This window comes from Mirounga angustirostris, unplaced genomic scaffold (genome assembly GCF_029215605.1).
Source record: "Mirounga angustirostris isolate CCGP_5_RB_7025 unplaced genomic scaffold, mMirAng1.0.hap1 SCAF_2, whole genome shotgun sequence".
Taxonomy (NCBI): Eukaryota; Metazoa; Chordata; class Mammalia; order Carnivora; family Phocidae; genus Mirounga; species Mirounga angustirostris.
The window spans coordinates 123,783,731-123,800,182 of record NW_026991710.1 but is presented as its reverse complement, the minus strand read 5'-3'; the positions used below and the strand labels follow the sequence as shown (position 1 = coordinate 123,800,182).

Below are 16,452 nucleotides of genomic sequence, written 5' to 3'. Positions count from 1 at the left end.
ATTATTATTTCTGCATGGTTTTATGGCTTTTTCACGGTTCACATCCAATCAGTACTCTGCACAAAAAATAGGTCATAGGAATCTACTGTGAACACTTGCTTTCCATCAAGCTCAAAGAACCTTCAGAGGGCTTGTTATCACAGCTTAAGATTTATCCTTTAAGGTCTATTTTACCATGAAAAACAGTTTTTGCTCCCTTTCCTTACCTCAACTGTGGGAGAAAACCAAATTAAGCACTTATTGTTTGTCTCTGAGACAGATGTCAGTTTATTTGGGAGGCAGTAGGCGGAGGAGGAATGACTTGTCTTCTTACCCCCATTAAAGTACTCTAGATCCAAGCACTGTGTTAAGACTCACATGACTGGCCAAAGAGAGTCACTGGCTCCTCTTGGGTGGAAGACTGGCTCTTCTGCGAACAGTTAGAGTTGTCCTCCAGGGAAAACTGGAGTAGTAACAGCAACAATTAATATTTAATTGAGGGCTTCATATGTTTCAGGCACTTTAAGTGCATTAACTCATTTAATCCTTACAACAAAGCTAAGATACAGGTACTGTGTGATCCTCATTTTGTGGATGAGGAAATTCAGGTACAGAATTTAAAGAATTTAAAACATTCAAGATACCTAGATGGAAGAGGCAGGGCTAGAATTTAAATTCAGACTGTCTGGCTCCAGTATTTGATCTCACAATCACTGAGCTATAGTATGTTTTTAAATGGGTCTTAAGGCGAGTCCTTTAAGGCAGAGGATGTAAAAGGCCAATCCCAAAAAGCCTAGCCTATGACCAGGGCTTAGTTTTTTTTTTTTTTTTTTTAGAAATTTTATTTATTTATTTGGCAGAGAGACACAGCGAGAGAGGGAATACAAGCAGGGGGAGCGGGAGTGGGAGAGGCTGCCTTCCCGCCGAGTCGGGAGCCTGATGCGGGGGCTCGATGCGGGGCTCGATCCCGGGCTCAAGCCTCGGCTCGATCCCAGGACCCTGGGATCACGAACTGAGCTGAAGGCAGACGCTTAACGACTGAGCCACCCAGGCGCCCCAGGGCTTAGATTTTTTAAAGTCAATTTGTCTCACCTCTACCTTTTGAAAGGAAAGCCTGTACCTTGATGGTCCAGTTCCTCCAAGGTTGCTACAAAAGAAATTGGGGCAGTGTCCTTATCAGTTCATTTACATCTAAGGGTCAATCTTAAGTGGCTCAACTATTTTATTTTGCCCAGGGTGGACAATATAAGTAAACATTCTTATGGCTTTTTGTCTCTAAGGACACCAGATGATCTTCAGTTCATTTACTCAAATAATACATTCTAAACCAAACCACTTCTGTATGTAAGCGTACACATTCAACATGACCCTTTCCTAAGGAAAGACGACTATATTTTTGATTAGGATTTAGGAAATTTTTGACACAAACAACTAAGAAAAAAAGTTTGTAAAATACAGCTACAGGGTTTGGAGAGCCACTGAATGGGAAACTGGCATTTTAGGATCATTCTAGATACAGCATAAAAGATGAATATAAGGAGTGTGTAACTGAAGGCTGGATGATGAAAAGGTCATTAAAACAGACAAGGTGAAAGATTAAAAGAACATGAACACAGACAATGGTAATAACCATTGAGAAGAGAAGGCAGATTAAAAAAAATTAGTGGGTAAAACGAGGTAAAACTTGGTAAATACTGATGATTGTTTTCCTTTTGTCCTACTGAACCATTTTCTACCTTTCTTTGCTCTATTCTGTGCTTTGGAGGGTGTGACTCTACAGGTGCTATCACCCAAGTTCCCTTAGTGGCTGGCATCTTATTGAGGGCTGGAAGGCAGTGGGAGGCAAGGACAGCAGGAGAAAAAGGTCAGGGAATTCTCCTCTACTTGCAGTACACCTCCATTCCAGTGGCCCCTCTTCCAGAGCTACAGCCCTTTCTGGGTTCCAGTAACACAGTCCTCTTATTTTGCTTCCTCGGGACAGGGGGTGGTAATAGCTTCCAGCTATTGCTGTTCTGTGCGTACCTCACAAGCTGCGTTTAGTCCCTTAACTTCTTCCACCTCAATAAAATGTCCTTTGGTTAAGCTCTCTAGAATTAAGCCCTTTGAATCTTTTTCCTGCAGAGACCTGACTAGTCACGATTGATGGGGAATAAGGAGAAAAGTACAGAGAATTGAGGTGACGTTGGGGTTTAGATTCTTTGCTCCCTAATGGATTTTAGCATTTTCCTGAATGCTCTGTGAGGACATGCTCTGTTCAGACTACTTGGAGTCTGTCCCAGCACCAACACCTTGGTAGGCATCTCTAGCAGGGGCTTCAGGCAGGTTCTCCAGAACCAAGCATGGTGCTTGGTGCACAGTGGCACTCAATAAGTGAATCTTCTCTTATCTTGTCTCTGAAACTCTGAAACTCTTGTCACATTATTACAGGTCCTTGTGCACACAGATCCTGAATTCAGCACCGATCTAGTTATTATTAGAGTTTTATATTTAACTTTGAATTCTAGATTTTGAAATGTACAAAGGACAATAGAAAGGGTCTATTATAAAACAACAACAACTAAATAATCCTAACTGTAGTAAAATAAAAAAGATTGAAGACACTGGGAAAATTAAGCATGGGGAATGTATCAATGCAAATTTCAGTGCCCAAGCAGTTGGTCCTGGTGGTAATGTTTTGTTGATCCAGTTATATATTTTTTTTCTCCAACAAGTAATTCAATATGATGAACATTCTATTCTTCATCACATAGCAATCACTTCAAAAGAATTTAGAGAATCTTCACAATTCTTGTTAAGCCATAAACAAATTATATTTCTACTCCCTACATTCCCTTACACTTTATACTACAATACCTTAAATACTTCAAATATATCAGATATAATAGAAGCCTGTACCATACTCCCCACCCCTATCATGCACTTTAGACTCAACTCAGAGAGCTTTTTAAAAGTAGTCATGTCCAGGGGTGCCTGGGTGGCTCAGTTGGTTGAGCATCTGCCTTTGGCTCAGGTCATGATCCTGGGGTCCTAGGATCGAGCCCCCCACGTCAGGCTTCCTGCTCTGCGGGGAGCCTACTTCTCCCTCTCCCTCTGCCTGACACTCCCCCTGCTTGTGGTGCTCTCTCTCTTTCTCAAGTAAATAAATAAAATCTTAAAAAAAAGTACTCATATCCAGACCCTCCCTCTGCCGCCCCAAGCCAATTGAATCAGTATCTCCAGGTCCAAGGACTAGACATTGATACTGTTTAAGAGCTCCCCAGATGATCCTAAAATGCACAGAGTTCAAAACAAGGCTCCAAACCACAAAAGAAAACAAACTAAATGACCCAAAAAGGTATGAATCTCCACAGAAAGTATAAACACAAGATACTTGTACCCAGCAAGCTATTTATCACTTGTTAATGAACTTCCTGTGAGCCTTTTTTCCCCCCACTGTTAACCTTCAACTTTTGCACATTGGAAAGTTGACTGAGAGCCTTTCAGTTGGTTTTGCTTCCTAGTTCGGCATGTGTGGTTTGTTGACAAGCCGCCCAGAACGTGGTAAAAGACAACCTCAATTAAACCTGCCTCTGAGTCAGCAGTGGTTTTCTAATTAGTCGGGTTTTTCTTGGAACGCTAAAAGATGGTGAACTCGAACCCGTAAGTGAAGGAATCAAATAGACTCTCAAAGGTAATTAAAGATTATAGTTTTGATTGTGAGGTGGAAGTGGGAAGAAGGCAATTGTGAACAAAGGAGAAATACCTTCAATATTTTTTCTTTTTTAAAGAAAACTTTGGGGGCGCCTGGGTGGCTCAGTTGGTTGAGCGACTGCCTTCGGCTCGGGTCATGATCCTGGAGTCCCGGGATCGAGTCCCGCATCGGGCTCCCTGCTCGGCAGGGAGCCTGCTTCTCCCTCTGACCCTCCTCCCTCTCATGCTCTCTGTCTCTCATTCTCTCTGTCTCAAATAAATAAATAAAATCTTAAAAAAAAAAAAAAAAGAAAACTTTGATTTTCTTTAAATATGAAATCCACATTTTACATTTGTTTTGCAACATGCTTTTGGGTTCTTTGTAATGGAATATAGCACTCTTTAAAAAAGGACTGAAAAGGATTAGACTAGTTGGACTAGAACGCATTTTTTTTTTTTTAAATTAAAGTTCAGAGGCCTTTTTGTGTTCTACTACATCCTACAGGGACTAGCATTTTAGTCTTGATAGGGAAATATATAGTTATATCTTAAATTGTTTAGTACAGAAAGTAGCAAATTCAGATGGGGAGAGAAATAAGGACCTCAGTGATTGGGAAAATCTACAAAACCCGGTAGTGGGGAATGTACTTTCCATTAAAATTTAAAAAAAATTTTTTTTGAGTCCTTACTTTGAGCTAGACTCTGCTAGGGGCAAAGGTTACAAAATCGGTTAACAATAGTTACTGCCTTTGAGGAACCTTTCGGACTAGGAGAGCAGGTTACAATCTAGTGACCTGGACTCCGAAGAATTGATTAGGATTTACTTTGGTAGGTGCTCAAAGGAAGGGTGGTTCAGATAATCAGATCAAAAGAGAAGGCAGAGACTTGGAGGAGCCCCCAACGTTTGTTAGTTTCATATGCAAATGCTCTATTTGCTGTTTTTTGTTAAGTAAATTACTCACCACTGACATGTTTGAAAATGGGGACAAAAACGACTGCTTTCATGCGTAATTCCTACCTTGCCCCCCCTTAAAAGTTTTGAATCCATCTCTTAGGGGCCACACTTGAAGGTAGAAAGACGTTTTCTATATATTAATATAATCACTATATAGCGGTGATACATGGGACAGGGAAATACACCCTAAGTCGTTTTAAAGTAAGTGAGGGAGCTTGGGTTTGAGCCACGCCTCTGCCACCAACCGGTTGTGTGATACTGGGCAACTAACTTCTCAGGGTGTCCTCTTTTCCATCTTTAAGATTGTGATTTAAAAAGGCCCACCTCACGGGGTTCTGCGAGGGTGATTTAAAATAATGCCCGTGAAAGCATTTGCTCTACCACACCTAAGGTACGTTTGTTATCTCGGGCTTCTTTCCAGTCCCGCCATTTTGATATCTGATGAATCAGGATCCCGCGGTCTCAAGTATCACCACAAACGCCCGCCCTTCTCTCCTCATAGCCATCCAGGTCCCTCAAGGTCGGGTGCAGCTTCGAGCCGACTGGGTCTGCATTGTGAGGTCTAGCAGTCGAAGTCACATGGTCCTGACCACCAGGAACGAGAAAGAAAAGTTCGGTTTCAGCACGGGGGAGCGGGGAGAGAGGGAGGAGACTGGCAGAGGAAAGCGACAGTGAAAGAGACCGTCAGAGACCGTGCCCCTCCGCACGCGCATTGGCCGCCCTGCGCCTGCCTTCCTACGGCAGGGGGCGGGCCGCGACGTGCCCACGTCGGGCGCACTGACGTTCGCTTGGCGTGCGCCGCCGGCCAGTGCCGGTAGTCGCGGAGTTCGGAGTCGGTGTCTGTGGAGCCCGACTGGCGGGGAGGAGGCGGGGCTTCTGTCTGGCGGAGGTGGACGCGCACTCACGCCGCAGAGGGATACCTTTCCTGTACCGGCTCTCGTGCTCCCTTGAAGTCACTTGGAAGTGTGGCCGTCGGGACAGTTTTGTCGTTCCGCTTAGAAAACGTCTTTTCTTTGGTTATACGAGGGCAGGTTTCAGGGCGGTGGCTCTGTCATGCCGAACTCGCGGCCCAGGCCCCGTCGGGGTGCCCGGAGTGGCGCCGGGGCAGCCGGGCGGGACGAGCTCGTGTCGCGGTCCTTGCAGAGCGCAGAGCACTGCCTGGGCGCCCAGGACTTCGGCACGGCCTATGCCCACTACCTCCTCGTACTCAGCCTGGCACCGGAGCTGAAAGACGACGTGAAGGTGCGGAGGAGGTCCCTTCTTTCACTTGCAGGCAGACCCTCTGTTCGTCACGTAAAATAAACAAATTGGGGGAGGTGGGTGGCTGAGATGGGTGGCAAGTTGGTTGCTATTAATATTTACTGCTCATCCTTGACTTCTCTTTTGTTCACACCCGCAGTCAGCCTATCAGAAAATCCTGTGGGCTCCATCTTTGAGATGTACCTAGAATCTCACCACTTCTCACCACCTTCTCCTTTACTGCCCTGCTTAAAGCCTCAATCATCTGTTGGCTGTTGCAGTAGGCTCATAACTGGCTTTCCCTTGTAGCCTGCCTCAACACAGCCTGCGTGAGCATTTCGTAACAAGTCAAACGATGTGACTTCTCTTTTTCAAAACTTCCATTTTACTATAAACGCTGTATTGCAAACGAGGCCGCCGGTGATCCTCTCCCTCCTCTCATATCTAATTCTAGCATGTCCCTGCCTCAGGACCTTTGCCCTTGTGCCAACTGTAGGCAGAAGGAACGTTGTGCGTATCTGCAGTTGAATAAAGTTTGGAAGTAGCCTAATCATTTGATGATGCGTTCTTTGAGCTTCAACTACTGGATTGTGATGGCTATTCTGTTTGAATGCTATAAATTTTTTCAAGTTATTTCAGAATCTAAATTTAATAAAATGATTTCACTTAATTTTGCATTCAGTGTTCAGCCTCAGGCTACTGGCTTTATTTCACCCAGCGTTTCTCAACCTTAGCGTTACTGACTTTTTGGATGGGATGATTCTTTGTTTTGGAGAGCTGTCCTGTGCATTGTAGAATGTTTAGCAGCATTGTTGATCTCCTCTACCTGCTAGATGTCAGTAACATCTAGATGTTTGTGGTTAACGTAAATTTAGTGTAAATTTCAGGAGCAGCTGGCCCCAAGGAGGAGAAGGTGCTATGTTAAGATACAGTTTGCTCTTATAGGTAGGCAGCAGAATAATGGATCAACCCAAGTGTGGTTTCTTTATTTCACAGTTCCTTAGTTCCTCCTTTGTAAAACAGTGACAGTACCTTTTTTATACATGTTTAGTGTACATCAAAAGTATATCTAAAGCTTGTATTTGAATACCTTGTGTTCAGTAGGGTTCAGAAACTACTTCTGTTTCCTGCAGACCAGAGTCCGTATTTCTTTGTGTGGGCCTTAGCAAAAGATCTTTTTAGTCTTATTTCCTACTACTCACTCTATTCCCCATGCCCACACTTCAACCACACCAAGATAGTTACCTATAGATTCCCTGACCCAGTTCATGTCATCTGTGCTTTTTTCCCCCTGATACTGTAGAATCTTCTCCCATATCCTTTTCTCTCTAGTAAACGCCATCAAAATTCAGTTACAGTCTGAAGTACAATTTTTATACTCTTCTGTGTAAATCTGTGAAGATGATATAAAATGTGTTCACCATAAAACTGGAATGACTAAAGCCGTCCTTCTTTCTATGGTGTTGTGGTGTGGAGAATGGCTGGAGGGAGGTGAGATTGGAGCTAGGGAATGCTATTACTGTTGTCCAGCAAGTATTAGGAGGGCCAGACTACATTGTAACAGTGGGGATGAAGAGACCGTGACTGATTTAAAGATGTTGAGATAGAATTGGCTGGGTTTAAAACTAATTGCATTGGAGTTAAAGTAGCGTTATAAAATGACTTAGTGGTTTGAGGTTGGGTGGTACCTTAACCTTATATCCTGTGTGAGAGGAATGTAGTAGGTTCACTTTAGAGCATTTTGAATTTTTTCAAAATTGTATGTTAAATTTCTCCCAACAAGTCTTCTGTGAGGATAGGAATAGGATTTATGTTGTTCATTGCTGTGTTTTAGCTCCAGTTCTTTGCACACTGATTGTTCAGGAAATACTTGAATTGAGCTGAATTTGAGATGGATGAAGGTACAGTTCCTTGTTAAGATGACTGATAGCAAGTTGTGTCTGTGAGTCAGGTTCAGAAGAGGAGAGGGTATTGATTGGAGATGTAGATGTAGCATCATCCATCAATGCATGGGTGATAGTTAATGCACCGGAGATGGATGGGAAAGGAGAAGGCGGCCAAAAACAACTCCTAAAGCATAGGAGCCCACAAATGAGAGGATAGGTAGAGAATGTGATGTGGTAGCTAAGAATGGAGAGAGTTTACTTCTGCATGTTATTGCCACACAGGTGGTAAAATTCATTTATGCATTTGTTGATTAAGCAAACTGTCTACTAAAGCTAAATAAAATTTCAGTTAATCAGTTAATAATTGTTAAGTTCTATTCTCTGTGGAATCATCAAACATTGTTGTATGTTCTTTATGTTATTGACTAAATTACTGTTTTCTCTTTCACGTAGGAAACTTTTCAGTATACACTGTTCAGATGGGCTGAAGAGCTTGATGTTCTCAGTCGAACACAAGACTTACTTGGTTGTTATGAGCAAGCTTTGGAACTGTTTCCTGATGATGAAGTGATTTGCAATAGTATGGGGGAGCATCTCTTCAGGTTTGTAGTGATTTTCAGTATTGTTAAGAATTATTCTGTATCAGTCTTGATCAGGGATAAATCACACAGTAGTTTGAAAAGGAAAGTTTAATATAAAGAATTATTAACTGTGACCGGGGATCAGAAGAATATAAGAATAGCAAATACAGTATGTAATAACAGATTAATTTTAGTATTATATTGTATACCACAAAGTATCTAAGGAAGAGTTCCCCTCACTGGGCTAAAATTGAGACCTTGTTGGACAGGACATAGGTGTGGATTGCAGGATGGCAGTGAAGTAAGTCACTGTGGTACCTTGCCAGGGAACTTGTGAATCCGGTCTCCGGATCTGGCTGGAAACTTGCCATTGGAAATTCTGTCCATTCACCATAGAAACTGTATAATTAGGAAAACATGAAAACTCCAAATTTTTGTTGTAGATTTGTTTTAATAAATTTGGTTTCACTTCTTTGTACAAAATAGAAGGAGACTTCTTGTTTAAGAAACACCATGATAATGTCCTATTCTATATAGTGAGATCATTTTACATGTTCCAGCTGTTGTCCTCTAGTATTATTGCTTTGTTCATCTAGTCATGTTAAGTTTTATTCAATGAAAAGTTCTATATAAGAAGTACCTTTATCAAAATGAATTAGGCTCAGTGATGTAGCTGTATACAGTTTAATAGTCTTAATCAACATGGCTTGGGGGAATGAAATAAGTACTCCTTTAAGAGACAAATATTTGATAGTTTCTAATTGTGGAGTATGATAATAACCAGGAGAATGAGGCAGATTGTCAACTGAGGCTTGTTTGCTCACACTAACAGCTAACCTGATCCTGGTACACAGATTCCATCTCTACTAATTAGCAATTACTTGCCCTTTAAATGAAATTTAATTTAAAAAACTTTTTTTTGCGAGAGAGAGAATGAGAGAGCACGAGCGGGAGGAGGGTCAGAGGGAGAAGCAGACTCCCCGCTGAGCAGGGAGCCCGATGTGGGACTCGATCCCGGGACTCCAGGATCATGACCCGAGCCGAAGGCAGTCGCTCAACCAGCTGAGCCACCCAGGCACCCTTAAAAAGCTTTTTAAATAATTTGTCACATTAGTTAAAAATCTACATTTTAATTTCAAAATTTTCTTTAGTTCTTCAGTCCATATAAGGGGAGTTAGTCTATAGGATTCAATTATATTTCCAGATAATATGACATAATGATCATAACATTCTAAAACTTATGTTTAAGTATAAACTCAATTCAACAGAAAATTGGAGCTCTACACACTTTTGACAGGTTGTAACTTGGTGACCTATTGTTGTATTAGTCTGAGCAGTTACCAGATACTGAGACAAAAAAATGCTTGTTTGCTTCAGGAGGTGTAATTATGCAAAATTTCTAATTTAGACATTGAAAATTCAGAACTTGTGATAGTGTGAATGTGGCTTTTGCTATACAGTTTGTCTTTGTTCTCCACAACAGTGGTTCTTAGCTTTTGTCCTCTCTACTTTTCTCATCAAAAGCAGATACAAAACATATTTAAGTTGCTAATTGGGAAGGTAATTTTTTTTTCTAGTTAAAAGAAGAAAGGTGATTTTATAGTTTGTTGATACTGACACACTTGTTGAGTCTTATCAATATGAGATAAACTTTAATTGAGTGGACCATATATCTTTCAGATTATCATTACGGTTTAAGAAAACTGAATGATATGTTAAGAATCAAACTTAAGGGAAGCACAAACCCCAGAAAATTATTAGGGGCAGGTTTGGCATTGATTCAGCAGATTGTTGATATTTAAACATTTTAAAATATCCATTGCTAGGTTTGTCTCACCAACTGATGATTATGTAAAATGTGTTTTAAAAAAAAATTTTTTTTTTTTTAAGATTTTATTTATTTGTTTGACAGAGACACAGCGAGAGAGGGAACACAAGCAGGGGGAGTGGGAGAGGGAGAAGCAGCTTCCCGCTGAGCAGGGAGCCCGATGTGGGGCTGGATCCCAGGACCTTGGATGACCTGAGCTGAAGGCAGACGCTTAACGACTGAGCCACCGAGGTGCCCCTAAGATGTGTTTTGTATTGTATTGTGTGCAATGTCAGTTGCAGAATAAGAGTAAGATAATCCTGTCTTCAAGATACTTAAAAATAACAGATACTAACCTTAAACATTTTTTTTTTTAACCTAAAACACAAGTGCCTATCATTTGACATAGGGCCATTACCTTTTGTTAAGAGTGTAGTTCCCTGTTTGGAGTTCCAGAATGTCTTTTTTTTTTTTTTTTTTTTTTTTTTTTTATGTAAACCATACCTAGAATGAATAGTCTGATTTGGTTTCAAATGCTTAAAGGTTCGGGCACCTGGGTGGCTCAGTCGTTAAGCGTCTGCCTGTGGCTCAGGTCATGATCCCAGGGTCCTGGGATCCAACCCCGCATTGGGCTCCCTGCTCAGCGGGAAGCCTGCTTCTCCCTCTCCTACTCTCCCTGCTGTGTTCCCTCTCTCGCTGTGTCTCTCTCTGTCAAATAAATAAATAAAATCTTAAAAAAAAAATTCTTAAAGGTTCTTGTGAAGAAGTATGAGTGTTAAAGGGTTTTACTAGCTCATTTCTCTTCAATTTGTGGACCACACACTGGGGCAGGTCCACAAATTATCAGTTAGTAACAGATAGGTTAGAAATTGAGAGTAAGCATTTAGAAATGTATATAGCAGTTTGATATTTTAAATCCAAGCATGTGATCAGGAAGCTCACTTGTGGAAGGGAATGTGGACCAGTTTGAGTGCTGCTGAAATCTGATGTGTGAGTTGCATGCTCATCACATGCAGTAGAATTGTATTGGTCTACAAATATTTAGATATTTTAAAAAAGGGGAGATGAGTTCTTCACCACAGAAAGTTCAGGAAGTTCTAGATAGTTGGTTGTTTTCCCCCCTTTTATTGTTGATTTGCTCACATCTCATTCAGTAGTAATTTTTGGGTGACTCACCTTTGATTTTTGCCAAAGCGTTTAGCTTAATATCCTCAGAAACAACGGCTCTCTCTTTGCAGTTTTATTTATTTAGTTTCTATAATATTTAATTAAAATATGTAATTATAATAACAAGTACAACAGGTATAAACTGGTCTAGCAGCAAACACAACTGATAATTCACTCAGTTACTGAGAGAAAAGGTATAGAGGCACACCACAGAGAAGCCTACTAGCTATAGGCATTAGTATGTTTTACACAGGGAATGATTTTTAGAAAGCACTGGCTTTCTAGTGAGTTGGTTAAATGCAGGATGACTCAGAGCTCCTGCTATTCTTTAGTACAATAGTAATTTATAGTCAGCCTCCTAGAATTCATAAATACAATAAGGGTTCAAAAAGGAAAAAAAAAATCATCAAGGATTGTAATCCTCACAAAAGGCTTCTCAAAGGTGATGGTGCTTGGGTTGAGCAGGATTTGGGGTGCTGGAGAGAGAAGTTCTCAGGCCTGATGAGTGGCATGAACAAAGACACAGTAATTGATATCATAATAATTGAATATTTTGTCTGTCATTTTTTACTGTAGAATGGGCTTTAGAGATGAAGCAGCTGGGTATTTTCATAAAGCAGTGAAGCTAAATCCTGATTTCAGTGATGCAAAGGAGAATTTTTATCGTGTTGCAAACTGGTTAGTGGAACGCTGGCACTTTATCATGCTTAATGACACCAAAAGGAATACGATTTATAACGCAGCAATCCAAAATGCAGTTTGTTTGGGGTCCAAGAGTGTTTTGGACATTGGAACAGGAACTGGAATTCTAAGGTTTGTTGTAATTGTGTTTTAATTATATGCACATATATACTAAGGTAAATTAAAGCTTTTTACCAAATATGGAAAATTTAACAGTGGAATTTAAAAATAGAGCTTATTTCTCATAATCTTGTGATTATTCATGCAACTACCTTTATTGTATTTTTCACTGTAACTTTAATTTAGCAAGAGCTAGACATAACTACTAAGAATTTGGGGTTACTATTGAAATTTTGAATAATGCCTTTTAAGAGTACTTTTTGCATTAACATTCTGGTTGAACCTAGTTGTCTAAATTAAAGCCTATCAACATTTTCCATGCCCATTGTGTCTTCTTAAAAACACGAATGTCATGATTTATTGTATGATTTGTTTCTTGATACGAATATTGGTTCATTTTTTTAATGTGGAATGAATAATGGTTGTGTTAGTTAAAGAATAAGAGGAAAACCCCATGTCTAAGCATCATAATTCCACTAAAATTTGAAATACTACAGTGAATTATTTTTTATTGATGGAGCACTTTTCTCCCCTTGCAGCATGTTTGCTAAAAAAGCTGGAGCACACTCGGTGTATGCTTGCGAGTTATCCAAGACCATGTATGAACTTGCCTGTGATGTAGTGGCAGCAAACAAGATGGAAGCAGGAATCAAACTCTTACATATGAAGTCACTTGACATAGAAATTCCAAAACACATTCCTGAAAGGTGCTATATAATATTTATATAATTTTAGTTTTTATAATTTTTTTAAAATTAAGATATTCCTGTTTAGAGCTTCTAGCCCAAATAAAAAGCTAAAACCCTGATATTGTAAAGATAGTAATATAGGCTCATTTAGCATAAGATGGATTTTCATAATATGGTCATATTCTTGATAAATATTTAGAGATCTTGAAAGAAACTGGTGTTAAGAGATTTACTAAATACACTTGACCTTTAGCAAGTTACTTTACTTTTGTTAATTTCAGTATTCTGGTTGCGAAAATGGATACTACCTCCTGTGTGGTCACTATTTAAAAATTGTAGTTAAAAATAATACATGAGGAGATCAGGCTTGATGGACTTGTCATATTTTGTGTTAGCCTTGGCTAAAATGAAAGCTGTCGAAGTATTTTGGCCTGGGTTCTTCAAATGCTTTGAATATTATAAGTCTTGGCTTTTTAGTATATCATCTTGCTTTAATCTATATCACAAGGGTGATGGAATTTTAGAGCTAGAATGGATTTACAAATCATCTGGCCCAACACTATCATTTTAGAGACAGTTTTCTTAATGTAGCACTTTCTTTACTACCTCTCCTGGGTGGTCTGTCTTCTCATCTTACTTAAATTCAATTTATATTGAAAGAGGACTTTTATACTCTGTTGTCATTTGGACTGTGTTTTTTTAAAAGTGTTCTTCCATATGTATAGTAATATTTGTTTACATAATACTTATGCTTTTCAATGGGCTCTACATTGATTTTCATGAAAGAAGTCTTACTAGATTTTTGAGGCAGAGAGACACATTTTATAGAAATAAAACAGTGTCCTGAATTATCAGAGTCCGCTCAGGCTGCCATTACAAAATACCACAGACTAGGTGGCTTAAACAACAGACATTTATTTTCTCGAAGTTCTGGAGGCTAGAAGTTCATGATCAAGGGTGCTGGCAGATTTGGTTTCTGGTGAGAGCTCTCTTCCTAGCTTACAGACAGCTACATTCCTGCCCTTTCCTCTGTGCATGCGAGGAGAAAGAGAGATTGCCTGTGTCTTTTCCACTTTTATAAGGCTACCAGCCCTGTCACACTAGGGCCCCACCATTATGACCTCGTTTAACTTTAATTACCTCCTAAAGACCCTAGCTCCAAATGTAGTCACTTTGGGGGTTAGGGCTTTAACTTATGAATTTCGGTGGTACACAATTCAGTCCATGTCATGAATCAGTTACCTTGATTTAACCTTCATTTCTCTCACAGATAGTGTTATTATGACCTCGTTTAACTTTAATTACCTCCTAAAGACCCTAGCTCCAAATGTAGTCACTTTGGGGGTTAGGGCTTTAACTTATGAATTTCGGTGGTACACAATTCAGTCCATGTCATGAATCAGTTACCTTGATTTAACCTTCATTTCTCTCACAGATAGTGTTATAGAAGGACCTATGGGTTTTGAATTAGGAGATAGGGATTCCAATACTATGTTTTTAATTTATTTTGACCTTGAGCAAATCTAGAGATTTCAAGATGTTGGACTAGATGATTGAGATACTTCCACATTCTAAATGTATGCAACCATAAATATTGAAAATTTTGTGTATTTATATAGTATTGGGTTTAGGCATTATGGGGGATACCAAAGTTTTTTCTGTCCTCAAGCCACCTATAATCTAGAGAGGAAGAAAAGGAATATTCATGAAAATTTTCTTTATCTTCTAATTGCCTAAATAAATGATACTGGCAATAAGTGCTAAAGAAGTTCAGAGAAGGGAGAAATTATTTTGATATGTCTTTGGGTGAAATTTTCTAGAAAGAATTGTCAGAAGATCACACCTCTGTGGACTTAAGCTTTTGTGAAAACTCAAAGGTAGTAGGTAAAGCAAGAGAAGCAACAAGAGAGCTACAATGAATGTTAAGACGTAAACATGGATAATGAAGGGAGAGAAAGGATTTTGAGAGGGAGGTCTTCTCAGGTACATTACATGTTATTTGTAGATTAAGGAAAGTGAGAACTGAGAACAATTATTCATCTTGACAAGGAGAGGAGTTATTTATGATAGAGAATATTTTTATAGAGCACTGGGGATAGAAATCCATTTACTCAGCATTAAGGAGGGGACTGGTAAAGGTAATGGGTATGAAGCACTCTTAAGGATTTAGGCAGTGAAAGAATAGCCTGATGAGGCCCCAGGGTCATGTGAAGGTTGTGTGTCTCCCAGACACACACACTGGCCGGAGGGTGCCAGTGGAGAACAGAGGAGCCTGTGGAACAGTAGAGTCAAGTTCCTTAAGATTTGAGGGTAGATATTAAAAAAGTGAAATGTATGAGAAAATGTTGTATGTGGACTGTTTCTATAATACACTTTTCCTTTGTTCTCTCATCTTTGACATCTTTACTTAAATAGCATGATATTTTACTTACATGTATCTTTAAAAAATCGTTCTATAGAGTGTCCCTAGTTGTAACAGAAACTGTCGATGCAGGTTTATTTGGAGAAGGAATTGTGGAGAGTTTAATTCATGCATGGGAGCATTTACTTTTGCAGCCAAAGGTAAGCAGCATGATAACAGTTAAATTTGATTAAGAATTCATTATTTCAGCAGGTATTTATTGAGCCCCTCCTGTACTTGCAAAGCAGTATGAAATACATCCTCCTCTCAAGGTACATACTGTGTAGTTGGAAAGAAATCTGTGCAAAAAGCCGTTTAATCATGTAATGTAATGTATTTGTATATGGGGTATATAGGGAAAGAAAACTCCAGGAAGGAATTCATAGTATTTGAGGTTACATTGTGGGACAGATAGTGTGGAATTCTTTTTTTTTTTTTTTTTAAAGTCGCACTCGGACTTTCTTTTTTTTTTAAGATTTTATTTATTTGACAGAGAGAGTGAGACAGCGAGAGAGGGAACACAAGCAGGGGGAGTGGGAGAGGGAGAAGCAGGCTTCCCGCTGAGCAGGGAACCCGATGTGGGGCTCGATCCCAGGACCCTGGGATCATGACCTGAGCCGAAGGCAGATGCTTAACGACTGAGCCACCCAGGCGCCCCTAGTGTGGAATTCTTGAGTAGGGTTGAGGAAGGGGGAAGTACTTTCAGTCTCAGTAGCCTTCACTGCTTAGATTTTTTTTGGCAAACTATCAAGGGGGAGTGTAGTGATAACTGGCTTGGTATGGTTTTAAGGTACCAACTGATTGGACAGGAATAACTGTTTAAATTGCCAAATTGTGTTTTCCAATGAAATCCTCTAATGTGGCCCATGAATTGTGGATTTGGTTTTTATAATATGTCATGTGAATGAGTCTTTTAACATGTCATAAGAATTTACTGTTTACAGGAAATGATTTGAATTAAAAGTACCTAATTAAAGGCTGAAAAGAAGAGTAGTTTGTTTTTCAAGCAGGTAATAGTGATTTTGGCTTCTCAGTTAGAGTCATACCCAACAGTTTTTTGTTGTATACAGATTTATGGTTGCCCTCCTCTTCCTATTTGTACTGTTGAAAAAAATATGTATCCACACACACACACACACACACAGCAATGAAAGTGAAATAAACTTTAAAAAAATAATAAAATTAGTATTAACTTGGCATCACATTCATTGTTCTCCATTTTTTTAATTTATTATGTTTTTATTTAAGTATAATGAACATACAGTGTTATATTAGTTT

The 16,452-nt window shown here is 39.6% G+C and overlaps 1 protein-coding gene and 1 long non-coding RNA gene across 8 annotated transcripts in view; one reads left to right on the top strand and one right to left on the bottom strand.

The window, feature by feature from the left end:
• LOC123848187 (uncharacterized) overlaps positions 1-5,287 on the bottom strand; it is a 40,497-nt gene extending 35,210 nt beyond the window's left edge. For both annotated transcript variants that reach the window (XR_006791695.3, XR_006791696.3), the window contains exons 1-2: positions 4,990-5,287; positions 358-442 (exon numbers count right to left, since the gene is read on the bottom strand). This is a non-coding gene — a long non-coding RNA (uncharacterized LOC123848187). The remainder of the gene's footprint in view (positions 1-357; positions 443-4,989) is intronic.
• PRMT9 (protein arginine methyltransferase 9) overlaps positions 1-16,452 on the top strand; it is a 112,703-nt gene that overhangs the window by 39,214 nt on the left and 57,037 nt on the right. For 3 of the 6 annotated variants that reach the window (XM_054508713.2, XM_045880328.3, XM_064585142.1), the window contains exons 1-5: positions 5,401-5,845; positions 8,182-8,330; positions 11,860-12,096; positions 12,624-12,791; positions 15,233-15,335. In XM_054508713.2, the coding sequence (XP_054364688.1) occupies positions 5,657-5,845; positions 8,182-8,330; positions 11,860-12,096; positions 12,624-12,791; positions 15,233-15,335 (846 nt within the window). In that variant the 5' untranslated portion in view covers positions 5,401-5,656. Of the gene's footprint in view, positions 1-5,400; positions 5,846-8,181; positions 8,331-11,859; positions 12,097-12,623; positions 12,792-15,232; positions 15,336-15,407; positions 15,447-16,452 lie in introns of those variants that run through there. The other 3 variants (XM_045880327.3, XM_064585144.1, XM_054508714.2) reach the window with 3 other exon arrangements.